This window comes from Priapulus caudatus, unplaced genomic scaffold (assembly GCF_000485595.1).
Source record: "Priapulus caudatus unplaced genomic scaffold, Priapulus_caudatus-5.0.1 Scaffold127, whole genome shotgun sequence".
NCBI lineage: Eukaryota > Metazoa > Priapulida > Priapulimorpha > Priapulimorphida > Priapulidae > Priapulus > Priapulus caudatus.
In genome coordinates this window covers 247,373-273,676 of record NW_014577188.1, presented here as the reverse complement: position 1 = coordinate 273,676, position 26,304 = coordinate 247,373, and the positions used below count along the sequence as shown (strand labels likewise).

The window sequence follows — 26,304 nt, the reverse complement described above, 5'->3', positions numbered from 1 at the left end:
GCCGACAATTTCTTGTAAATACCGTTCAAATTCTCATCTGCAACAAACAAGTATATATAATATACTGCACGCACGCGCGGCTGGCACAAATGTAATTAATTATTGTAAATCATGTATGACCATGTATGTAATAATTAATGTTATTGTTGTTAACGTGAGATTCTTGTTAGTTGTGCACAGCAGCGTGTGTGCGTGCGGTATACTTGTGTGTTGCAGAGGAGCATTTGAACCGCATTTACAGGAAATTATCGGCGAAAGACAGTAGAGAAATATTAAGACTTTGGCAATAAATACATTTCATGTTTATTTACCATCATTTGACAGTATTGAAACGTTCCAAGAGCCTGTGTTTTTTGAGTGAGAACACGCGCTATAGATATATGTGCTCATGTGTAAAATTGGCATGAATTGAGCGTCGCTAAGCTGGAACCAATAAAGGGAATATATATTGCGCAGATGTTGTATGAGTTTTATATGAAATTTGACGTTTTAGCCTTCAAAAGAAGCCTAATTGCTAGTGGTAAACTCCGCAGCCAGCCCGTCTTGTATTCGATGCATGAGAGAGATGTATAGTCACAGTTTGTAGCACGGCATGTAAAAGCAGATGGCCTAAAACCAGAATATTCTCTCCAGTGTGAGCATGTGAACAGTATTCAATCGCCATGGTGTTGCCACGTGCCAAGGCGTGCAAGCATAATAATGATGTTGACGATGGTTTAATGACAGATGAATATCGCTTCTATCTATACTATAATACGGTACATTTATTTAACATACGCTCCGCATTCGTTCTACATGCGGTTATACAATGTAACTTTCACAAAACCATCGTATCAATGTATCGTAGAATGTGATGCGCATATAAAAGAAGCCATTTTCACAAATGCACATTTTACTAGTAGTGCAGTCATACACTAATAGTCAACGAAACCTCTTAAAACACATCCAGTAAGATAAATGTGGAATCTCTGACAATTAGACCCCTGATGGAAACCTTCTATCAAAACGATTAATCCTACGGACGAATTTCACTTAGCAGCTATTACTTCTTGTTCGAATACCGATAATACTACCTAGGTCTAACAAAGAGCAAGCAAAATACATGCCTGTAAAATAACCAGCAGAAGTGTAAAATGATATAATTTCAAAATATGAACAGTTGAGATTTTAACTATTTAAAATAAACGTCCTTATAATACTAGAGTTCTAAGCACAGTGCCGCTATTCCGGCGCACATACAAATAAAATTTACAGACTGACATGCTTTGATATATTAAAACACACACGCCGTTCAAGCAAGTTAAAGAGGGTGCAATTGAACACACAACATCACTATTCTACAGACGACTCTTATCTGATCTGATCCATGTCAGTTCTAGAACAATACAGACCGGTAACAATTCACAGACTCGCTTCTATTTACAATGCGATGCACACTCCACTGTTCACCCTAAACACATCAAGCTAGTGGTGCGCCCGGCCACTCACTCCTGTGGCATACACTGGCAGACCTCTTAGAAGTTAAATGCAGGATATCTGACATTCTGGCGACGTCACCCTTTCATCAGCCAGCTTAGCAAGGAAAACAGATAAAGCAAATTACGAGTAAACCTCTTGCAACTCTTTATAGTTGCATCCTGCAGTCTATAACCTGCGATATCCGATTTTCTTGCTTTGAGAAACTATACGCGATGAGCCAATGAAAACAGCACGTTTGCACTGTCAGTTCTCTCAATGACAGAAGCAAACCGATATACAGCATGCACAACTTCATCGCAGCATCACATCACAGACAGCATTGACACTAAATCTCAACGAAGGTCGTGATTCCTTAAACACAGACCATGTAAAATGTGTGTAAGTACTACGCAACTTGAGCTGTAGATTTGTAAAAAAGTTAGTATGTCGACCAATGGCTAAGTGCCACATGGATCCAGCATCCTCTACACAGTCACGCCACCTGGTGACTATGTACCGGCCACGACACACTGTCGCTGCCGCAGAACGCGAGCGGATGCTGCCACACTACATCCTCCTCACAGTCACGTAGGCCAGCGACTATGCGCCGGCCACGACACACTGTCACCTGGCCACAGAACGCGACGCGGATGCTTGCCACACTACATCCCTCCGTCACGAGCTCACGTAGGCCAGCGACTATTTACGGCCGGCCACGACACAACTTGTCGCCTGTGCAGAACCGCGGCGGGTGCTGCCATACTACATCCTCCTCACAGTCACGTAAGCCAGCGACGGGGGGGAATATGCGCGGCAAGCGACACCTCACCTGCTCGCTGCTGCAGAACGCAGCCGGATGCCTGCAAACTTACTACATCCTCTGCACAGTCACGGTTAGGCCAGCCCCGGACTATCGCCGGCCACGGATACACTGTCACTGCCACAGCAACTCAGAGCGGATGCCTGCCCACACTACATCCTCCTCAGCAGTCACGTAGGCAACGAACTATGCGCCCGGCCACGACACCACTGTCGCTGCCTTGCCAGCAGAACGCGACGCGATTGCCCACACTTACATCTCCCCACAGGTCACGTAGGCCCAGTGACTATGCGCCGCACGACACCACGGCTCGCCGCCGCAGAACGCGGGCGATGCTGGCCACACTACATCCTCGCTCACAGTCAGTGGCCAGCGACTATGCGCCGGGCCACGACACACCTTCTGCTGCTGCAGAACGCCGGTGCGGTCGTGCCTCCCCACACTTACATCCCCTTCACAGGTCACGTGGCCAGCGACTATGCCGCCGGGCCACGACACACGGTGTCGCAGAACTCGGTGCGGGTTGCTGCCCACACTACATCCTCCTCACATTCACGTAGGCCAGCCGACTACTCGCCGGCCATGATACACGTAGTCGCTGCTGCAACCAGGGCGGGTGCTGCCAACACTACATCCTCCCACAGTCACGCTAGGCCAGCCGACTAGTGCGACGGCCACGACACACTGCTCGCTGCCTGCAGAACGCCAGCGCGGATGCATGCCCACAGACTACCATCCTCCCCACAGTCACGTAGGCCAGCGCACTGACTGCGCCGCGCCACGATACACTGTCGCCTGCTGCCCAGAAACGCAGGCGGGTGCTGCCCACACTACATCCTCCACACAGCTCACGCTAGCCAGCTGACTATGTGGGTGCGCCAGCCATGATACACTGCTCGCTCGTCGCAGAACGCAGGCGTGGGTGCTTGCCCACACTACCTCCCTCCCCACAGTTCACGTAGGCCATGACTATGCGCCCGGCCATGTCATACACTGTGCAATAAAAAAATAACAAAGGATATTGGCGCTGTGCCGTGCAGAACGCTAGCCGGATGTGCCACACTACATACCTCCCCACGTCTCACGTTGGGCCCAGTGACTAATGGCGGCCGGCCATGATCACACTGTCGCTGCCGCAGAACGGCTGAGGCGTCGATGCCGTTGCCCACGACATCCTGCCCACAGTCACGTAGGCCCAGTGACTATGCGGCCGGCGCCATTGATACACTGTCGCCTGTCGCAGGAACGCCAGCCGCGGATGCCTGCCACACGTATACATCCTCCACACAGTACGTTAGGCCAGCTGACTATGCGCCGCCATGATACATGTCTGCCCTGCTCGCAGAACCGCAGGCGGATGCGTGCCACACTACATCCTCCACACATGTCACGGTAGCGCCAGCGAGCTATTGCGTTCCTCGGCCACGACAACGACTGTCGCCTGCGCAGAACGGCGACGCGCGACCCTGACTGCCACAACTACATCCTCCTCACATGTGCACTAGGCCAGGACTTGCGCGCCACGACACACCGTGTCCGCTGCCGCAGAACGCGGCGCGATGCTGCCATTACTACATCCTGCCTCACAGTCACGTAGCCAGCCCCGACTATGCGCCGGCCACGATAAGCACTGTCCGCTGCCGCCAGAACGCAGGCGATGCTGCCACACTACTCCTCCCCACAGTCACGTAGCCAGCGACTATGCGCCGGCCACGACACACTGTCGCTGCCCGCAGACGGCCGGGCGGCTGCTGCCACACTACATCCTCCCACAGTCACGTAGGCCAGCGACTATGACGCCGGCCACGCACTCTGTCGCAGCCGCGCAGAACGCCGGGCGGATGCTGCCCCATCACTTACATCCGCTCCCACAGCTCACGTAGGCCAGCCTGACTATGCCCGCCGTCGCACATATCACTGTCGCTGCACAAGAACGCGCGGATGCTGCGATGCCTGCACACTACATGCCCTCCTCCAACAGTCACGTAGGCGCAGCCGACTATGCGCCGCGCCACGATACACTGTCGCGTGCGCGAGAACGCGGGGCAGATGCTGGCCACACTACGAGTCCTCCCACTAGTCACGTAAGCGCCAGCGACTATTGTACCGGGCCACGCACACTCTGTCGCTGCCTGCAAACGCTCGGCGGCGGAGTGCTGCCACACTACATCCTCCCACAAGTCACGTAGGCCAGCGGACTATGCGCCGGCCACGTTACACTGTCGCTGCGCAAACGCGGCGGGACTGCCTAGCCACGACTACATCCTCCCCACAGTCACGTAGGCCACCGAACTATGTATGCGGCCACGACACTCTGTCTCGCGCTGGCTGCAGAACCGGAAGCGATCTACAGGACGACATGCTGCCACACTACATCCTCACCCCACAGTCACGTTAGGCCAGCGGACTATGCGCCGGCCAACGATACAACTGTCGACTGCCCGCCCAGAAAGAGCCGGAGCAGCTGGTGCGCCCGACACTACATCCTCACTCACAGTCAACGTAGCGCCAGCGAACTCCCCCCCCCCCACCCCCCGTCTCCTCCCCCCCCCCCATCTACCCTAAGACAAAATATGCGCCGGCGCCACATACACTGTACGCTTGCCGACAGAACGCGGGCAGATTGCTGCACCACACTACAACTCTCTCAACGCCACAGTCAAGCGTAGTCGCCAAAAGCGACTATGTACCCAGACCACGACCACTCTGTCCTGCTGCCAGACGCGGAAAGCGGAGTTGCTGCCACAAGCTGGACACCTCCTACACAGTCACGTAGCGCACTGCGACTATGCGTCCAGGCCCACGATACACTAGTCGCTGCTCGCACACAGAACGGGGGGGTAACTATCAGAGCCGATGCCTGCCCAACACTACATCCTCCCCAACAGTCAGCTAGAGCCAACGCACCTAATGCGCCGGCCACGACACACTGTCGCTGCTGCAGAACGCGGGCGGATGCTGCCACACTACATCCTCCTCACAGTCACGTAGGCCAGCGACTATGCGCCGGCCACGACACACTGTCGCTGCCGCAGAACGCGGGCGGGTGGTGCTGGACGACATCCTCCTCTTGCTCTCCGCGCTCAGAATTCCGGTCCGGCCGGCGGTTGCCGCGATAGCCGTACTCGGCATGCTGACGGCGACCGCCGCTGTAGTCTTCCAGGGGATCACTGTCGTAATCGTCCGCACCGTTCTCCGTTCCATACCGCTGCCCCTCGACATACTCCCCGCTCTCCATAATCTCCCCGCTCTCAATATACTCCTGTCCCTCGTACTCCTGCCCCTCGAGATACTCCTGTGCCACGTACTCCTGCCCCTCGACATACTCCTGTCCATCCACACACTCCTCGTATTCCTGCCCTTCCACGTATTCGCCCGGCTCTATGCCGTACTCTTGTTCGTCGGCGTACTCTCCCGACTGCGGGTACGCTTGTGCTGAGTAGTCGGCAGCGTAGGGATCCTGTGCGCTGGTGCACTCGTCCAGTTGGCCTTCGTCCTGCGTCGCATCGTACGAGTGGTACGCATCGCCTCGGAGATCGGCGTATGCTGACCGTCTCGTGTCGCCCGGTGGCTGGGTGAGCAGAGGTGTTCGATCCGAGGTTGACGGCAATGCCGGAGAAGGCAGTAGATGCCTCCTGTGCTTCGTCTCGGCTGGATGCGCTGGGGGAGGAGGTGGGGGTGGACTCTCCACGCCCTCGTGGGGCAGTGGGGGAGGCGACGCTGCCGGCGGCGGCGGCGGAGTGAAGTCGAATTCCGACAGCAGCGAAGATTTATTCTTTAGAGGGGGCGACGGATTTCGAAAACCCGTCAAGCCGTTGCGGTCCGTCGTTTCCTGCGCATACGACGCGGCTTCGTCGAAACCGTACACTTGTTTATCATCGTTCAATGCTGACATGTGGGGTGTGTCCGAAGGGATGTCCGGATTCGGCAACAACGGGCTCTTGCCTGCCAAGGAAGAACGACGCCGATGCCACTCTGATTCCGACTTGCTGACCCTTTGCTGTGAACCCGCCGCTGAATGTCTGACAGATTCGTCCACTGGTGATTGTGCTGGCGGCGTCACAATACACGGGGACGAAAGCAGTGGGCTTTTGTCGCTGAGAGAATCTTGTCGACACATGCCTCCCATTTGTGATGGTGTTGAGATCAGTGGTGAATATGATGACATCGACCTACTGTGCACACTAGCTGGAGAGGTAATGCCTGCATCACTAACATCATAGTTGGGCTGCATTGGTGACATCACCTCGGTGTTAACATGATGCTGCATATTACCAGCAGATCTATGAGTCTTCTGGGTGTCAAGCCTCTTGCTAGGTGACCCAGGAACGAAACTGCAATTTGTCCCGATTGCACCAAAAGGTGTGGAGACGCTGGATGGAGAGGCGTTTAATACTGGATGCTGGGCCTCTGCCGAGCGTAGATTCTTCGATGTTACTGAGACACTAGCTTTTAGTGTTACACGAGGAGCAGATGTCAACACGTGTCGTTTCTTAACCTGGCTAGATTGTGGAGATTGCCCATCGAGAATGGGACTAAACCCGGGGCTATAAAGAACTCCTCGATCACTGCTACCGGTAGCAAAACTTTTCACGCTGCTATCACATGCCTCTATCGTCTGCTTATCTGCACTGATACTTGCTGTTGAAGAATCAGGCACAGGCTTGGATGCTTTAAGAACTTGTTCAAGTTTGTCCAAGCAGGTCAATAATTGGGTTTTCATAACAGCTTGTGTCCTGGGTTCCTGTCCTGGCTCCGACTTACTCGAATCTTTGGTCTCCGATTCCGTGGATTTAGACTCGCCGGAATCGGGGCTCACCTTTTTGTTTGACGCCTCCAGTTTAATTTTGTTTGCAAGTGATTTTGCTAGCTTTTTCGCCTTTATTTTCCGAATTTGCTGAATCGTTAAGATAGGAATGCTCTTGTTCAGTTCAGATGTATCAGCTGTTGTGACCGGACTGTTCGTGTGGTTGGATTCATTGCCCTGTTGAAGTGTCATTGGTGATGGACTGCTGTTATCTGACGGTGAGACGCCTTGAGAAACATTACTGTCCCATTTCGTCTTCCTCCTCCTAGCACTGTGACTGTCTGTTGGGCCAGGGGAAGGCGAACTCACAGGAGCTAGCATAGTTTCAACAAGATCTGCTGTCACTTTGCTCTGGATGGGATTATTCATGGCACTCTCCATTGTTGGGGACGTGGTAGACGGCGTGCTAATGGACGAGGGCATGGGGAAACTCGAACCTAGCCCCGGCGCAAGCACGCCCGCTGCACCGCTCGCTCTCTCACTGCTGTTGCTTGCGATGTCCCCGTCAGCATTTCCTGCCACACCGTGCTGCTTCGGGCTGACGTCCATCAAGGCCTTCATCGGCACTGGCGATCCAGCTTCCAGACTAGCAGGACTTCTGCCACTCGCGTTTCGGAGTCGCGGATCGTCGCATTTCACCGTAGAACTTTCCAGAGGAATCTTCAACGGCTTGTGCGTCTTCGCCCCCGCAGGGGCGGCTTCATTCTCACTGTCGTGATCCGACGGACTCTGAACCGCGTGCGAACTCACAAGCAGGCCAGGTTTGAAGTTGGGCACGGCAAAGCCAAACTCCTTGTCGACGCGTTTGGCACCTCGAAACATCTCAAAGTTTGGTGACGGTATCTCGGCGAAGTGGCCACCGTCCGTTTTGTGCTCTGCGGTGGGCAATCTCGGCGGCGACGTGGCGCTCTCAAAGGCTGGCCTCACGTGCGACCCTGAATGCGAGCGTTTTCTATCGCGGCTGCCATGTCTGTGTTTCGTCTTCGACGCTGGCACTGCAAATTCCTCCCTATCCTCAACACTCTCCGACGACACCTTCAGCTTAGCACCAGCAGAGAAGAGATGCGCACTGCTGTGTATGTGCGAAGCGAGAAGTCCGGTCAGGCTAGACTGCTGGTTTTGGCTCGACCTCTCACTGGATGCCTTGTGCTTGTCGCTAGAGCTGCGGCGTTCTTTGCGGTGGGACGACGAACGGCTGCGCAGATAACTGGACATGGTTTGTACGGTTCTGTTGCAGGTTTTTGGCTCTGCAGCGCAACGCAGACAAGCCAGCTCTAGCACTGTCTGATGGCCGACACTCTTCACTAGCTGCACTGACGTCTGCACTTCTTTCGACATCTGACTCCTGTTGATCTTGCAGTGGATGCAGCTGCGCACGACGTGCAGAAGTTCCAGCGGCTGAGAGTCCTCCGTCTGCGTCACCTGCTCGCGACACTTCACCGTGTGTGGCACGCGCACCGGTTTCGCAGGGAGGGAAATCTTTGGTTCGTCGTCGGTGCACTGCCCCCGACTCACCATGCTGGCGCGCGCCTGCACGCCCTGCTCCCGTCTCGCTACGGAAGACGACTGCGATGACGCGGACAACGCCAGCGCGTCCGTTGGTTTTGTGGGCAGTGGCACGGCCGGGACGCCCGTCAGCTGCGCGTGCACGACCTTCGCTAGCTGCGCCAGCTGCTGTATCTCCTCGGCCGTGCTCGCCTGCACCATGCACCCCTGCAGGAACTGCGCCAGATTCGCAGCGACGCCATCCATGAAGCGTGCCGGCGGCTGGTAGCTCCAGGAGACCGCCGGCGAGCGACCGAACGAGGCGCCCATCGTCAGGCTGGGACTGCACGCAGTCGGTAGGTCGGGACTCGGCGTGAGAGGCGTGCGCGCCGCCGCGTGTCGCGACAGCGGCGGCTTCATGTCGTTCTCGTCCGTCCGACTGCCTGCCGTTCCAGCTAGCTTCTCCTCCGAGCCGTCAGGCAGCGAGGGGATGTCGGGCAAATCGTCGACACCATCGCACAAAGTCGCGTGGTCCGATCCCCGACGCGGTACTAAGCTGTTCGCTGCTGTCGTCTCGCCGGCGGACTCAACCTTGGCAAACTTTGCCAGCTGGTCCGGCGGCAACCGCTGCAGAGAAAGTACGGGCTGGTAGAGCGGGTCCGACGCGACGGCAACCTGCACGTGCTGGAAAGCCGGGTCATCACCGTCATACGGCGGGTACGTGGGCGCGGCGTAGCTCGACAGGTATCCGTAGTCGACGGGCTCCTGCTTGATGTACACGGCCGGGAACGAGGCGAGCTCGCCGCTGCTGCCGGCTACGCTCGCTGAGCCCAGCAGCTGCGAATCCACGCTCATCACGTTCGAGATCACCGGCAGGCTACTCGCTCCCGACTCCGCACCCCACACAAGAGACGCGACTTCGGGAGCGCCGCCGCTGCCACCGTCGCCGTCGCCGTCAGTCGACGGAGACCAGGTGGCGCCGCCGCAAACATCCATGTAGATAAGCGCCGCGGAGCCGGCCGGGTCGGCGGCGCCGTCGCCGCCGGACGCTTCGCAGTTGCCGCGGCGACGCATGCGGATGCGCTCGAGCTGCGCGCGCATCTGCACGATCTCTTGCTGGATGGCGGCGTCCGGGTCGCGGCGCAGCAGATTGATCTTCGATATGATGAGCCGCTCCTGTGCATCGTGCTGGCCCGTGTGCGAGGCAGGGGCCGCCGCAGCGGGATCACACGCCAACGCCTCCTTCTCCTGCGCAGCCCCCCGTGAATTCTTCTGGCTGCCGCCGCTCGCCCAACGCCCTTTAACGGTCTTCTTTTTCAGCAGCGACGCAGGCGCCGGTTTTTTCGCGGGATTGGTCTGGTTTCCCGATTTGAATTTTCTCTGAAATCTCTTCTGCGTGCCCGCAGTCTCCGTTGAGTTGGACGGCACGGGTGCTGTTTCCGCAGCTTCTTCTTCAGCTTCCTTGCCTTTGTTGGCCTCCCAGTCAGCATCGTTAGAGGATCGGCATCTTCTTTTTAGTTTCACTGATTCAGCAATGTTAGAAGATGCCGATCCTTTCTGCTTCCTGCCAACTGCATTTCGCTGCAATGACTTTCGCTTCCCACCCCTTCCCACGAGGCCAATAGCTTTGCGTTTCTTGCCTGACTGCATGACAAAGTCATCCTCACTCGGACAGCGAATCTGTTCGATGTCGCCAGGGGGAGACCTATCACTTTGCACAGGCGATGATACATCCTCGCTCTCCATATGACTAATCGAAGGAACCTGTTCGTGAGGACTCGGCTGTGGCAAAACACTGTCGTTGTTATGACTAATGACATCGGTAGCACAGGTCTTTTCCTGATCACGTGTATGGGAACTGGCTTGGGGCACAGCAGTACTATCGTTGTGATGAATTCGAGGATCCACTCGCACTTTTTCTGCCGACGACGTCGCACTTAAGGGACCAGGCGAACGATTTACTGACGTCTTTTGTGAGGACTTCAAAGATGATTCTTTCCTGTTCAACGTCGATACCACAGATGCAGGCGAGCTGTCTTGGTTCGGTTCAGCACTGTGAATTTTGTATTTCTGCTGCGTGGAAAGCGCTGCCGGTGAAGATGCACCACCTAAAGTAGAAGGGCAGAATTTAATAGACAAGTTTATTCTTGATACATGTGGGTTCACATGTCGTTGATGTGAAAAATCGCTGAACAGCACGTGAAGCAGTGAGGTATGTGAAGCAGTGTACCACGGTGATACTGATTATATTTCACACACAGCTTGTTAACTTATAAAATTTTAGGTATATAGTCGCTGTATACGCTTACCCGCTGGCAGGGATGGCATGGGACCACGTGGTGGTTGCAAACCCAGTAGCCGCCCCTCCTTCCATGCGACATGGTCCTGCACTTTGACGTATGTAATAATTCCTGCTGGCACGCAGTGACGAGGGCATGACACTGGCTTCCCATCTGAGCCAAATTCGTATAAGTACCCCTGTCACAAAAAAACATGGCAAATATGCAGTTAAAGCAATTGAACATAATAATCATTGAATTCCCTTTTAGCTTATAAATAATCCGAAATCTCAACAATACACACTTTTGCATATCTGCTATTATAAGACGGTCAAAAATGTTAACACTATTAAAATCCTACAATCCTACTAGTTTTAAACTAAATCTATGACAGTTCCTACCACACCATTAGTTTACTCTTAGGCACCTCAAAATAAAACTAAAATAAGCCTTGAGATAACTAGTGTTGGGAATCGGTCCAAAAATCTAGATCAATCATCACTCTCGTGTAAATGACTGATGATCGATTTCAGATCGATTTTATCGCTACATACTAAGGAACTAGAATAAATGATCTAATACAATGGGTCAAAGTGTTTATTAACAGTAGGTATGTACATGTAACATTGAAAGCTGGTCTACTTGACTCGGTTTAAACGAAACAAGGGATATTGTTACAGTTATCAGTTTGTGACTACTTGTCTACTGACAAGTATAACAAGTGCCGCGGAGCGACAGCGCTCATCTAACGTCTACTGCGGTGACTCAGGTTGTGACATGATATGCCTATATTAGATTGATTTTTTAGTATTTATTACTTTTTAAATTCTTTCTTTTTTCTCGTTAATCTACCAAAAGCCATTATCTACAATTTTAATATTATAAATACAGTGAGATCGATGCCTCTCAAACTATAAGTAGGGTACGGTACTCAGGAACCATGCTCTAATATGGAATGTTGTTAGGTTATTTACTCCTTAGATAGTGGGAAAGAGCAGAATTGGCTATTTGTATATATCGTTTAAGTTGTCTAAAAAGATGAAGATGGACAGCTACCCAATGCGTAGCGTAGTAAAGTGGCAAAAACAAATCAGTATTTGCAAGAATAACAAGAATAGGTAGTCATTCATTTGCCATTCCCATCTTAGCCTAGATACGCATACGCAAGGCCCTCCTTCATCACCCAGCAGAACAACGGCTGAAATATGAGAGTGTGCCACAGCTGTAAACTAATTAAGCAATCGTCAGGCAAAAACTACACAGTAATATCACGCACCCACAAGTGCACTGGCAGTTGGCCAACATGGTAGTGGCATACCGTTAGCATGTAACACATCATCTGAGCAGTACAGATGATTTAAAGAGAGGCATTCCAACCCTCTCTCACCAGCCTACCTAACTCCCTAAACTAGAATCATTAATATTTAAAGACTATTAGGAAATTTCACCATATTAAGTGACAGACTTGATAAGCCAATCTATTAATCATCAAGCAGAAAGATAAGGCAATAGTATAAAAACGATTACTACTTCTCATGCAAACCAACCATCAGAGACAGTAATTCTCAAATTCATATTCTAAAAAGAGAAGCAGTAAACCTCAAAATCCATTTATGTTCTAAACGCCTCCTCTTGAGGGTCAAAAAGGTTATCCGACACTGATGCTTTGCATGTCAGCAGAAAGTACATTTCATCAGGTGCCCTTCTCAATTAAAGCGCATTAAAAAAATGCTAGGGACGGTCACCGCTGAAAACAAAAAAGTTTTTTCAATCGCTTCAGTCAGAACCATGTCCTCAGAAAATGTCTCAAATTGGCCAGCTGTGCCGCCATCTACCTTTTGTCCTGTGACCTTCCAATTTCGGCACAGTGAATAGGCTTTTGCCTGAACCATTGATGCTATACATGACTATCACGATGCATAGATCGAGCCGTTTAGATTTTGTGCCGCCATTCATGGCATTTCCTTCCTAATACTTTAAAGTTATTGGAGCGCAAATGTTCCTTCTTTGTACACCTCTTGACCTTTGCCTTTGGCCCCGCCGCAGCTTCGCCATCCCAACTTGTTTTCGGGATTGCCGCCCCCCCTCCCCCCCCACACGCACGACACGCCACGCAGCACGCACGCACGCACGGCACCCGCACGCACGCAGCGCACGCACTGCATACGACGACAGCGGCACGCAACGCACACACACACACCAACACACGTCCCGAATATCGTGCACCGTCGTCCGAGCCGGTTAGGATTTGTGCCCCAACCTGTTTCTGACGGGGCGAACGGCGACGATATCGCGATTCCTACAAGCTGCATCTGACTACGTCAGATGAGCTAAAAACGAGCCTCAAGGCCACGCGTGACGCGGCGACTTTTGATGTACACGATTGATCGATCGATCGATCACGTACTATATCCGGCCTGCGTAGCACGCGCGGCACACATACACACACACTTGCAGCATCAAATAAACGCACACACTGGCCAACGTCTGACAATCTCAAACAGTGAACTAAAACGCTGTGTCTATATTGTAAAGCGAACTATATTACGTAGTCGGTACTTAGCACAACTTTTTATATTAAACAAGTGATTATAATCGATTAATCGCTCGTTCAAAAGGAGATTAATCCAGATGAGAGACCGGATACCAGAGAAGCGTCGCCCAAACGAGGTGTTCATCCTGACCGCTGAGCGCGGATCTTGCGCGCAGTTTCGCGACAAGGCGCACGCGATCGCGGGAACGTCCTACGAAAGTATCACGCGCTGACAGCTATTGATCCGTGCTCCAAATCCAAAGGCCGGCGCACGGATCAATAGCTGCCAGCGAACAGTCTCGAATTTTAGCGGGTCTAATTCACTACCAAACATATGCACACTGCCACACGCCATCGCGCAGGTCTAATTGCATGGGAATCACTGAAGAACTGCTCCATCAATCACGCGACACGGAAGAGGAATTCAACAACCGCGAAATATACAGTTTAGTTATACCACAGTATTAGCCTATGCCCGTGTGCTGTGTGTGTACGACGGCCTTGTCTGTATAGCAGAAGGCAGAAAGGTTCGATATGATATGACTACTAGGCACTTTAATTTAATTTAATTTTTTTTTTTTAGGGTTAGGGTTAGGTTTTTTTTTTTAAGTGCCTAGTAGTCATATCCTAAGTTCCTAGTAGTCATATCATATCGCACCTATCTGCCGGGTGCTCTGTATATAGCTCCGTGGCGCCATCTATCGGAGGATAAAGACAAGCTGGTGCAGGAGGCGTTACCCACAGCATGTCATGTGACGAAATCGTAATTGGGAGAGAGAGACGGTATAGCGCACTTTCACCATGCCATATGCGACACGTTCCTGTGTAGACTGTAAGCAGGCCGCAGCCGCTCGTGTAAAAACTGTGGGCGCATGACGCGACGCATTGGTCGGCTAGCAGCGGCCACGTCACCAAGTAAACATCGTGATTGGCATTCGGTGGGCGTAGTGATTGAGGCCATTAGGGTTATTTAAGGATTTCGATAGTTTTTGGTGCGCTTTTAAATCCCAAAAATTTTCTCGTGCTAGTCCATGACATGCTTACCAGCAAACACTGTGTCAAGTCAGTCACTGTTGCCCACGAATTCAGATTAGTCAAATTCCCATGCAATTCTGGTATGATTTATGCTACCAGTACAGCAGTAGGAAGAGCATGCCGCTGCATATATGAACTCAAACCTTCGGTTTGCACAACGACGGGGCGTCCTACGGGGGGCACGATTACGTCGAGCGCCGTTTTTAGAACGATTCCTAACACTAGAAGTAATGCATGAAATTTGCTTTATTTATTTTGGAAACATAAAAAACTGTTGTATCGTTTGTAACCACGATGCAGCCCGTACCGTATCGCGTATCGTATCGCGGCCGTCATATCGCGATACACCGGTATACACGTGTATCGTTGCGCCCCTAGTTTTTAGCCAGTTGCTTTCAGTTGCGTTGAATCGGATTCGCGTTGAATCGCCGGCGACATAAGCCCCGCTTAAAACTCGCGCTCCAGCAGAGATGTCGCGGAATCAGTCTATGTTTACAAATTACAAATGGCGGCGTACTTACAATGCAGAAATGATACGATTATCACTCTAAATTATTTAGACAGCCGTCAACGCATTTATACTATGGTCAGGCGGACAGGATGTGCGACGACCCAAAATAAAGGTTAGCATTAGTTAAATAAAATCGATCTTCAAAAAATCGTGATCGATTAATCGATTCCGAAAGTAAACGACCAAAAAGACCCACTAGAGATAACACACCAAAACGGTTATGCACTCATCTACATTATTTGTAATTTTTAATAATTATCATACATATCCTATAATACACCACAGAAACACAAGTAGCGATCCCTCATGATATCACCAACCTTATTATATTTATTATTATAAAAATAAGCAATTAATGCTTATTGAAAAGTTGTGATATGATTCTGACTGCAGCATTGTGGTGTCATAATCATACTGTAATATTGTCACTGTCAGAAGTTTCCTTCTGAATTGACGCCGTTTCGACCACGGCCGTTTGAACGCGAGGCGTTTCATCTCAAACAAACTGCAACTCACCTGAGCCGCTCGCCCGCATAAGTGATTCTTTGGCATGTTTGGCGGCGCTTTACTCGAGGCGATATGGCTGTCGAAGTCTGGTGAAGGACTCGACTCGTAGTCTGGTGGGACTAAGCACTGCCTCCCCAACATAACCTGCAACATTCAAAACTGGAGCTTATTAACTGAGTTCTATGCGCATGACAATGATTACTATGATTACAATGATTATTCTGCCAATGTAATGCTTAAAGCCGCACTATGCGCATCCAAACGCTAATTTCTCCAGTACTAGACTAGCAAATACTTCGTGTCATGCATAATCACACTACCTTATGGCAAAATAAACTCTAGTTCCTCCCATTTCAGTGCGCGCTTGCCTAAAACCCACAAGAAAGAGGTGCGAAATCTGGTAATCTGGCGCCAATGCTAAATTGTTTGCCAAACAATTTCGCCAACAATCGGTTACGTGACGTCACATGTTTTTATCTTTGCTACACCCGTACCGCTGTACCGCAGCACCGCTCCACGGTTGCTTGGCAGAGCAACGCAAAAGTGTCAACAACATCAAAGAATTTGAACAACATCGGAGGTATTTTCAAATGCCTTTTACAAGACAACGCGCAGTGAAATGGGAGGAACTAGAGTTTATTTTTTCACAAGGTAGTGTAATTATGCATGACACGAAGTATTTGCTAGTCTAGTACTGGAGAAATTAGCGTTTGGATGCGCATAGTGCGGCTTTAAATTAACGGTGTGTCGCCAATCACAATTTACACGGCCGATCAAGAAATTTTCTCACACTCCCACAAAAAGTTATATGCATGTGCCGAGTTACGTGTAAAGTGCATTTGGTTAATAGTTATCTATCTAAGGTTGCCGCATCAGATAAAGTTCCAGCACCTATCTCGGAAATTACTTCTGCACTAAATGTAACTCAGACGAGCTAGCAAAACATAACACATGACAGTCTGAAGCTATATATGACGGTAATAAAGACAGACGTTTCACTTCCTAACGAATGAGTATGTCTTGAAAACATCATATTATAAGTGGCTGTCATACCTTGTACACCACCAGAAAGAGAGGACTGGTGAAGTTTATTCGCTGAGCTAAGCGCATGACTTCATCTGCATGGAGGTGAACATTAAGTCCTTTACTGCTGTCACCCAGGTGGTTTTTCTTTCGCTGCACTGCCTTTAAGCCGTGCATGCATATTTGCTGGATAATTCCATTCTTTGACACGCCAAAACCACACTGCTCTCCTAAAAAAACAACGAAGATAGATTTTTTCACAGGAGTATGTTAATTAAAAGTAGCACTGCAGACATACACGTGAAAAAATAATACAAGTCACACGTATGCTGGTTTTATTCGCGTAAAACCAAGAATGAACGCAAAATGTCAACAAAGGCTTACTTGAATCATGATTGCGACTTTGTAGCTCGTGCTTTTTCTCGTAAAATCTCTGCCACAGGTACTTGTTGTTGACCGTGTGCACTGCGACTGGCAACCAGTAATGCACGGCTGGGTCGGGAGGCGCGTAGTAGGAGTTCTCAGCTCGCATAATCATCTCTCTATACTCCCTATCACCAGAGAGGCAATCTCGGAATAGAGCTGCAATTGCCAAGTACACACTCAACTTCAAGTAAATAGTATGAGGAAACATGTTAATTAAACAATTACCAGCTTCTGGGTTAACTAACCAAATAATACATACAGGGTTTGACACTTTAACCTTCATTTTCAATATTGACTACTAGTGATTGAATTTAAATTCTTGCAAGACAAAGGAATGTGTTGTCCTTAGTTTCATCAGAAATTGTAGGGCCCCACAGCAAGCTGCATGGGCACAAGGCAAACAACTCATTCTAAGAACAGAACCCCATCAAACATTTATCAATCCCACTTACTTTTTAACAACACTTTCTGTCTAGGCCAAAATTGTATACATATATGGTATATAGGATTTATGGGATGGGTGAAAATGGCAACCAGGTGTAGGAATTATTGTGACTTATAATTACAAACGTTATCCAACTTTCATGGATACTATGGCAAGTAACGATGGCAATCACAACACTTGACGAGATTCTGTTTCTGTTTCTATGATTAATTAGCACTGAGTAGATTTTACCAAGTGTGATTTTTGTTTGAATACGATTCAATGCCTACCGTTACTCGAGTCTTTGCGTCTAGGTATAGCTGGCCCTTTCCACTTTGCCATTATTTATGTATGGTTCACCAACCTAAACAAAATAAAAATTTCATTATCGATGAGGCCACAATTAAAAAAAGCTTTGTTTGCCCTCACCCGACCCAGGCTGAAAAGTTTGGGTAGGTAGGTAGGCTTAAATTTTCTTTGAGGGGGGTCTTTTTACAAATTCAGCATGGTGTCTAAATGCTTGGGTGTGCTTGTGTGGAGATACCTTTTATGTTGAATGTTTGTTTTTCTTGGTACATATAATGTATTGCCTACAGATTTATATAATGTAGTGATACAATTTGTAGAAAAAAAAAGAATGGGAAAGATCAATAAAAATGTTTGAGTCGGCCCCTTTTTGGTGGGTAGGTCGGGTGAGGAAAAACTAATTTTTTTTTAAATTTGGCCCGATAGCATTTATTCATTACTTAGTTATATTTGGTACTATATCCAATAACTGTGCACCATAAATTGGTGCATAAGAAATGTAATTCTAAATTGATATATTACAATTCTGCTTCATCAATATTACGAAAACCTGCTTTTAGCTATCTAGTTAACAATAGAATTAGGTACTATGTATACGGACGGATACACTGCAGCTGATGATTGTGACTATCGTTCAGAGATCTCTTCATATCCAACAGCACTTTCAGCTGTAAAATATAAACATAAATCAGATATCAACATGTGCAAATCTGAGAACCACATAGTTATTCCAACAGTCCTAGTTCGTGAAACTGTACGGACAATAGTGCTGTAACGATACACAAGCCTCTCGATTCGAACCGGTTCTCGATATTAGCCTCTCGATTCGATTCCTTCGATTCGATTCCCAAAATATTGAAAATGTTATCTTAATTTTTATATTTTTATTATTTTGCAATAATAAATTATTAGAAATTGCCAATGAATACTAAATGGTGAATAGACTAGAGAGTCTATAGAGTATATATACACTGCACAGTCGCTGAGTAACATTGGTGAGTAACACCAGAGCATATATAAATCAGTGATTTATATGCTCTGGTAACACTTCACAGTATATAGTGTAGTGCCGCCATCTATTGGAGGAAAAAAGTGGTATCGAAGTGGAATCGAAAATACGGGGAAAAATATCGAGGATCGGATCGAGGGAATAGAATCTCGATCCGATTCGATTTCATTGGATCGTTACAGCCCTAACGAACAATGTGTGTAACGTACATAGGTCACGATGAAATGCAGTCAAAAATAACGGGGCGACGTTGAAAGATTATTGTGTTGCTCTGTTGCTTAACTAGTAGTAAAGGAACAATTAACACGTTCCCCGCGGATCCACGAGTCAGCTCGTGGGAACAATCAAAACGCACCCACGCGAATCTACGAGTCAGCTCGTGGATAGATTATTGGTTATTGTTTCTCTGATTTCCAACAGATGGCAGGCACTACCTACCTAGAAATTAAACAGGGACAATCTATATTACCCCAGTCTTACATAAACTAACGAATAGAATGCTTTACCGTTGATTTGAACGTGAAATTAGGAGTTTTGAGACTCCGGAAAATTTGAAATTCGGGGCCAAAGTCCGTTCAACAAGGTTTGTTTACCGTTTTCCTAACGGTATTTAATATAATAACTAGGGCTGTAACGATAGACAAGCCTCTCGATTCGATCCGTATCTCGATATTAGCCTCTCGATTCGATTCCTTCGATTCGATTCCCAAAATATTGAAATGTTATCTTATTTATTACATTTTAATTATTTTGCAATACAAACTCTTAACCAACTAAATTACATTATTTCTTTTTTCTCAACTTTATTTAACAAAATAACTTTAAGAGCATAATTAAAATTAAAAAACGAGGAGTCACGTCTAACTGCAGCCCTGTAAACATATTAGCGATGTGCTGTAGCCGCTGATTAGCTGACTGGCGAGCCAGGACTATTGACCAATCAGAGCGGGCGTCTCATACACGCTTCGGCCGATGCACACATTATGAAGTACTAGCGGGTTGGATCGGATCGAAAATATGGGAAAAAGTATCGAGGATCGGATCGAGGGAAGAGAATCGCGATTCGATTTGATTTCGGTGGATCGTTACAGCTCTAATAATAACTATCTAGTATGTAAAATTTCGAGGTATTTTTGCATGTAGAAACACAAAACAAGGTTCATACCCTACACATGTGTAAGCGTTGTCATATTTCTTACCGGAAAAAATAGTATACAGTCAAATGATATCGTAACAAACTCGAAAATAATATTGGTGCGGTGGCATTTGAGGCGAAAATGCATGAAATGTCCGTTTTTGCCCTGTTTTCATATCAATATTATTATGAAGGGAAACAATTTCCATAATATTTGAACGTGTATGGGTGAGATAACGTTCATGCAGAGTAAATGTGTCAGTTTGGTTAGCTTTCCTGCAAAGGAAATGTGGTAAATCAATAAGTGAATACGTAGTAACAAGAGCTGCAGAGCGTCTGGGCTCATCTGAGGTCTGTTGCTACGGTTATAAACGTAACATTTAAGTCGTGCGTAGTGACACCTTTGTTAGGCGCAGATATGCAAATACGCAGTTGCGTACACATCATTTCAGCAACCTTCTGCATTTTGCATACCTCCCAAATCCCATTGGTTGATACAAATCGCATGCCTGAAACTCCTGTTTTATGGTGCATTGTGACCCTATTGAAAAATAAAAAATATTTAATTCTTGTAAAAATTATTTGTTGTTATGAAATTGTTGTAAATAAATCATGTAAATATTTGCGTTAATTGGAAAAAAATAGTTGAATGTAAAATGGATAAAGATAGAAAAATACAGAAAACAGGTAAATAATAAAAAAATCTGATGGGATTCAATCCAAGGACCTTTGAGCTGTAATCCTGTGCTGTAGCCGTTGGGCTATCCAGGCTTATTGGCTTTCCAGATTATGGATGTGCCATAAATATGAGAACACTGTGACATCATTGAGGCAGTTCAGGAATCCATATTCAACCCTCCTCTTGAGGGTCAAAAGGTTATCAGACACTTACTCTTCGCACGTCAGTGGAAAGCACATTTCATGGTCCTTTCAATAAAGTGATAAAAATGGTAGGTCAGTGCTGAAACAAAAAAGTTTTCCACTGTCCATTAGGCCACGTCCTCAGAAAATGTCTGATATCTGACCTTCCCCCTACTGCCCTTTGACCTGTGACCTCCAATTTTGCACTAGTGATGAGTTTCCTGCCCATCACACTAGACACTGAATATTAAGAGCATAGGTCGAGCCGTTCAGATTTCTGCCGCAATTCCGTATTTCCTCCTATACCTTAAGTTAAGGGGGAAATATTCCCCCTCCGTTTACACATCTTGACCTTTGACCCTTGACCCCCAAATTGATCATCCCGAGTCCTTTTCACAATCCCCCCCACGTCCATAATATCGTGATCGTACGTCGAGCGGTTAAGATTTGTGCCCAACTGTTGACGGACGGACGGATGGCCGGACGGACGTCCGTCCGGACGGCCGAACGGACAAACGAACGGACAATCATGCGATTCTACAAGCTGCATCTGACTACGTCAGATGAGCTAAAAACGCAAAAATCCCAGCGAAGGGAGGTAGGTGCATTGTTAACACCGGCAGCGTTGAACGTGAGAAGTCTCACAATGCTTGTTACTGTCATGTACTGCTGTACATTAAATACAATCCGAGGGATTCCTGTTAACCATAAATTACCTAATCCAAATTCCAATGTTATCATATTAATTGAACAATAAACCTATGGCATTGGTATAGTAATTTCTTGTTACTCGGGTTGTGAATATGTAGATAGACCAAAGAGAACAAGTTGCCTACACATTAAGAGAGTTAACACGTAACTTGTCAGAGCCAAGGCCCAAGGCATGGGGAGAAGCTAGCGCCAAGAAACAGTCTTGCTAGGGTTAGAAGACCATGTATAGACTGTGTATAGACAATCAGTTGCACAGCCTCGTCGGGCTAGGGAGACGCTAGCTACGCCACAACAAATATTGCTGTCACACTTCAAGTTCATTATTGCTCTAATGTATCAGTGTCAGTGACAGTGAGGCTCATAGGGTCTATGTCTCCCAGGGTACTGCCGGAACGTACTACCCTGGGTACGGTCCGGTATACTGGAACGTACCCTGGTAACTATTTGATATGGTTAGGGTTAGGGTTAGGGTTAGCCGTTAGGCTTAGGGTTAGGGAGTAGGCGACTCCCTAGACTCATTCGTGGAGTAGGCGAGGTACGGTCCGGCATATTAGATAGTGCAAGGGTACGTCCCGGTATACCAGACCATACCCAGGGTACTGCCGGAACGTACCCTGAGTACGGTCGGGTATACCGGAACGTACCCTGGTAACTACATAATATCAAGAGCTAATAATACCTAGAGTGTACAACGGAAAAACGGGAAAATAGTGCTATTTCACGACAACATTATTCTACATACTGCTGCGAGTCTATAATAATTTCATGGTATTGCATTAATGCAGATTCTTTGACTCTCTAAACAAGACCCGCTTGTCATACGATACTCTAGGAGGAGATATCGGCTTCTAACCCTCCTCCCTATTGCCAAAGCGCTCGAATTCACTTTCTGTCCATCCTTACGCGGCCTAAGCGTTAGCATTCGTGAGAGTTCGGTTTTTCCGCCATAATTTTAATGATGATTTTCGGGATTCAGTGTGCGGGTGGAGGTAGATTTCGGAGGCTCGCCTATGCCCTGATATCTCCCATTTATCTTTCCTGCACGGCTGAATGCCGTCATGATGGAGCCGGCAATGTTTTTTTAATCTAAGTCTCTACACGCAGCTAGTAGGAGTACAAAATTGAGCATGTGACCGATCACTTATCAGCCGGCTCAGCGGGTGAGGAAACCGCTAGCCGAAAAATGCCTTAGACGCCGTGACGGATGGGGACAGAAGGGGATTCGATAGGGGCGGCGTTTGGCCTGTGGGAGGGGGAGTGAGGTTTGAGCGATATCTCCGCCTGGAGTATCGTTTGACAAAGGCGGGTTGGTCTCTGTTTTAGGAGCAAGATTCTGCTTATGACTATAATACATGAAATTATTATAGGACTTGCAGGCCAAAGTAGAAATAAGTGTTGTCGTGAAGAGTAGCAGCTATTTTTCGCCGTGTTTTCGTTCCTTGCTACATCTGGTATTATTAGCTTTGATAATATGGCCGGACCTTTACTCGCCGTACTTCAAAAACCCGTACCTGACTTACAACTGAATGTCGTAATACATCCGCGTTGAGTCGGAACGAAAATTGCGCACTTTGATGCTCCCGCTTCCCTGTTTCCGGTCCGTGTCCGCCAATAGTCAGTAACCCTCTACCCTGATTACGTCTTTACCTCCCGAACCCTTTCTCGAAGTGTCAGCGACGTCTATCCTTTTTCCACCCATTAATAATAATTACAACATTATCGACCTGTTACTACCACAACACTTGTGGAACCATCTAGTCAAAAGGTGTCGCCCGGGCTCGAAAATGTCGTCAAACATTGCTCGAAGGAAACGGATATCCAGATCATTCGCATATTGCAATAGATGCGATGCGATCACGTGATATGTTTCTTTGAAATTGTTCTTCTTGGTTTTCACTCAGTTACTCATCCTCACATCCAACTCTTCTACAGGATTCGCCGGTCCACTGGATAGAGAACATGGGTCCCAATAAAACCAATGTGCCTAACCCTAACCCTAACCCTAACCATAACCCTAACCTATTATATTGATATAATATTATATTTATATTGATGTAAATGACATTGGTTTTATTGGGACCCATGTTCTCTATCCTTGAACCAAGATATCATACATGATACAGCGGGCGCCTACAGGTCTGTATGTATATTTCAAATTTTGCGACATCAGTAGTGGGCGAAACAGGGACAGTCAGGGTACGGTAGGGAGTAAGCGAGGTACGGTCCGGCATATCAGATAGTTACCAGGGTACGTTCCGGCAGTACCCTGGGGAACATAGACCCTATCAGTATCAGTATCAGGCTCAGCGTCAGCGAGTAGTGTAAACGAACGCATTAACGAAAATAATTAATACAGAATTCGGTGACTCTGACATTTTAGTTGCGCCGAATAACTATATACTTACATTGGTCTTAAAAATAATACATTTAAGACAAATTTAACTATTAATTTTTAGACTTATTTAACTATTTGCTGAAAATAGAACGTGAATCTACAGAGTACAGTACACCTTTACGTAAATATAGCACCGAATTACAGGGTTTTATTACCGACCGCCGACAACTTCAGAAGACAACTTTTAGTGAAACCAGCATTAGCGGTATTTAATAAGTAAAACAGTCTTTAAAAAATCACGCATGATAGAATTATAAAACTACATTACAACGTTTGCCACTTCAATCAAATAATCTGTGCTTATAATATTTTATTTAATGCGAGCGATTCAGCAACTGCATGGTTGCACGACGCGCGGGTGCGAGATATGCATCAGGTAACCGGTACCCGGTTTCATAGAGTTAGAATAATAGAAATATGTAGAGACACAGAGATATTTTAGAATATATTATACTATATAGAGATACCTATATTATTTCTATTGTTAAAATAGAGAATATTTAGAGAATCTCTATAATTTATGTACTTTATATACCTACCGGATATAACTTTTATATATTTTTTTATATATATTATACTAGCTATGGATATATATATATACCTATATTATTTCTATGGTTATAGTAGAGAATCTCTAATTTATGTACTTCATATAATACGGAAGGATGGCACTCGATCACTGCATGATCTCTATATATCACTATATCACCCCGTCCAGTACACATAATATATTTTGTAACGTTGCGACGCGTACGTGCGTTCCCCGCTTTGGTTGCTGTTTCTGCGCATGCAATCTCATTTTGTACTGGTAATATTCTCATTTTCTCATGCTTTTTTGTAACAAGTAATGTACATTTTATTTGCTGATATTTTTTATCTGGGTATTTTGCTACCTTGCTTGCTTTGCGCTTCAGAGTTTAATATGTAATTAACTTATAAGGATAGAGGTTCGAAAACTTTTCCTTGTTCATTTTCATTTGATAATCTATCATACGTATAATATTATACATATCAATATAAGTACCGGTATACTAAGTTCAATTATCATTTAATACATATAGCTTCCTTTAGTGCATTTTAGTAATTATATCCATGTAACCTAGCTATGATATGCTCAATAAAAGTTATGATAGATAGATAGATAGATAGATAGATAGATAGATAGATAGATAGATAGATAGATAGATAGAGATAGATAGATAGATAGATAGATAGATAGATAGATAGATAGATAGATAGATTATCTATCCTATCTATCTATCTATCTATCTATCTATCTATCTATCTATCTATCTATCTATCTATCTATCTATCTATCTATCTATCTATCTATCTAGCTATCTATCTATCTATCTATCTATCTATCTATCTATCTGTCTATCTGTCTATCTATCTATCTATCTATCTATCTATCTATCTATCTATCTATCTATCTATCTATCTATCTATCTATCTATCTATCTATCTATCTATCTATCTATCTATCTATCTATCTATCTCTCACTTCCTGCCCCTTCTCTACCCCCTTCTCTCTTCCTCTATATCTTTATCACTCGCCCTTTCTATCATTCCCTCTATCTTCACTTCTCTTTCACTCTCCTCCCCTCCCCCTCTCTTCCTCTATCTCTCTTTCACTCTCCTCCACTCCCCCTCTCTTCCTCAATCTCTCTTTCACTCTCCTCCCCTCCCCCCTCTCTCTCTCGTCTCCTTCTCCCCCCTCCCTCCCCCTCTCTCTCTCGTCACCTTTCTCTCTCCCGACTACAAACTTCACACGCCCCGCCCCGTGTGCCGACAACCAGTCTCCGGGGATTTTCCGAACATATCGATGAAATCTCTCTTCCCTCTATAGTCCTAATTAATTGCTTGCCGCGTAAGATTTCCGGATAAAGTTTACCGCCGCAGGTAAAGCGCTTTAATTGTTAATTGCATTAGGCCTAGAGCGCGCGACCCGTGCGGCATCGTGTCTGGCTTTCCCTGGCGTGGGTGGCAAGCGAACATTCCTCGTTAGCTGGGAATTCCGCCGCGTACACAAGACAATTATTGCTTATTAGATCGCAGCGACGAGTTAGTCCTTCTCGCCCCCTGCTGCTCCGTTCATGATTGGTTTTGTCTTCTTCTTCTTTCTTCTTTTTTTCTCTTCTTCTTATTCTTCCTCCTCATATTTTCTCGTTTTCTTCTTCTTCTCCTCCCCACTCTTTCTTCTTCATCTTCATCTTCATTTCCTTCTTCTAGTGCATCTTCCTATTTTTATATCCCCTCACTCTCCGCACCGTCATCATCATCATCATCATCATAATCATCATCATCATCATCATATCATCATCATCATCATAATCATCATCATCATCATCATCATATTGATGGTTCTATTAGATTACTCGGAAATAATCTGACTCTCCTTTACCAATTAGTTTCCCGTCTGTCCTCTCCTGCCTTCTCTCAATCATGCCCCTATTTCGTCTTCTTCCTCTTCTTACCCCCGCTCCTTCTTATGTTTCTCTCGCCTTATGATAACAGAGAAAGAAAACGAAACCGCAGTGGAAATTGCAGTTACGTGTTATGACAGAGGCATATATCTA

The 26,304-nt window shown here is 47.0% G+C and overlaps 1 protein-coding gene across 4 annotated transcripts; it reads right to left on the bottom strand.

Annotated features, from left to right (window-relative positions):
- Positions 1-737: 737 nt before the first annotated feature.
- LOC106805794 lies at positions 738-23,840 on the bottom strand. 4 transcript variants are annotated; one of them, XM_014807527.1, is made up of 9 exons: positions 23,736-23,840; positions 18,203-18,282; positions 17,599-17,672; positions 16,843-17,040; positions 16,489-16,688; positions 15,445-15,579; positions 10,880-11,048; positions 5,191-10,678; positions 738-1,971 (listed from the first exon to the last, which is right to left on the bottom strand). In XM_014807527.1, the coding sequence occupies exons 3-8, from the start codon at positions 17,648-17,650 to the stop codon at positions 5,262-5,264; spliced, it is 6,171 nt and encodes a 2,056-aa protein (XP_014663013.1). In that variant the 5' UTR covers positions 17,651-17,672; positions 18,203-18,282; positions 23,736-23,840; the 3' UTR covers positions 738-1,971; positions 5,191-5,261. The 4 variants fall into 4 exon arrangements, with proteins under 4 accessions (XP_014663013.1, XP_014663014.1, XP_014663012.1 ...); XM_014807528.1 differs by having other exon boundaries at positions 18,216-18,282; XM_014807526.1 differs by having other exon boundaries at positions 18,222-18,282.
- Between the last annotated feature and the right edge of the window lie 2,464 nt (positions 23,841-26,304).

Coding starts and splice junctions, on each gene's coding strand:
- LOC106805794 (XM_014807527.1), bottom strand. CDS start 17,650: ATGGCAAAGTGGAAAGGGCCAGCTATACCTAGACGCAAAGACTCGAGT. Junction 15,580..16,488: donor TCTTTCTGGTGGTGTACAAG/GTATGACAGCCA, acceptor TGAATGTTGCAG/GTTATGTTGGGGAGGCAGTG. Junction 11,049..15,444: donor TATGCGGGCGAGCGGCTCAG/GTGAGTTGCAGT, acceptor TTTTTGTGACAG/GGGTACTTATACGAATTTGG.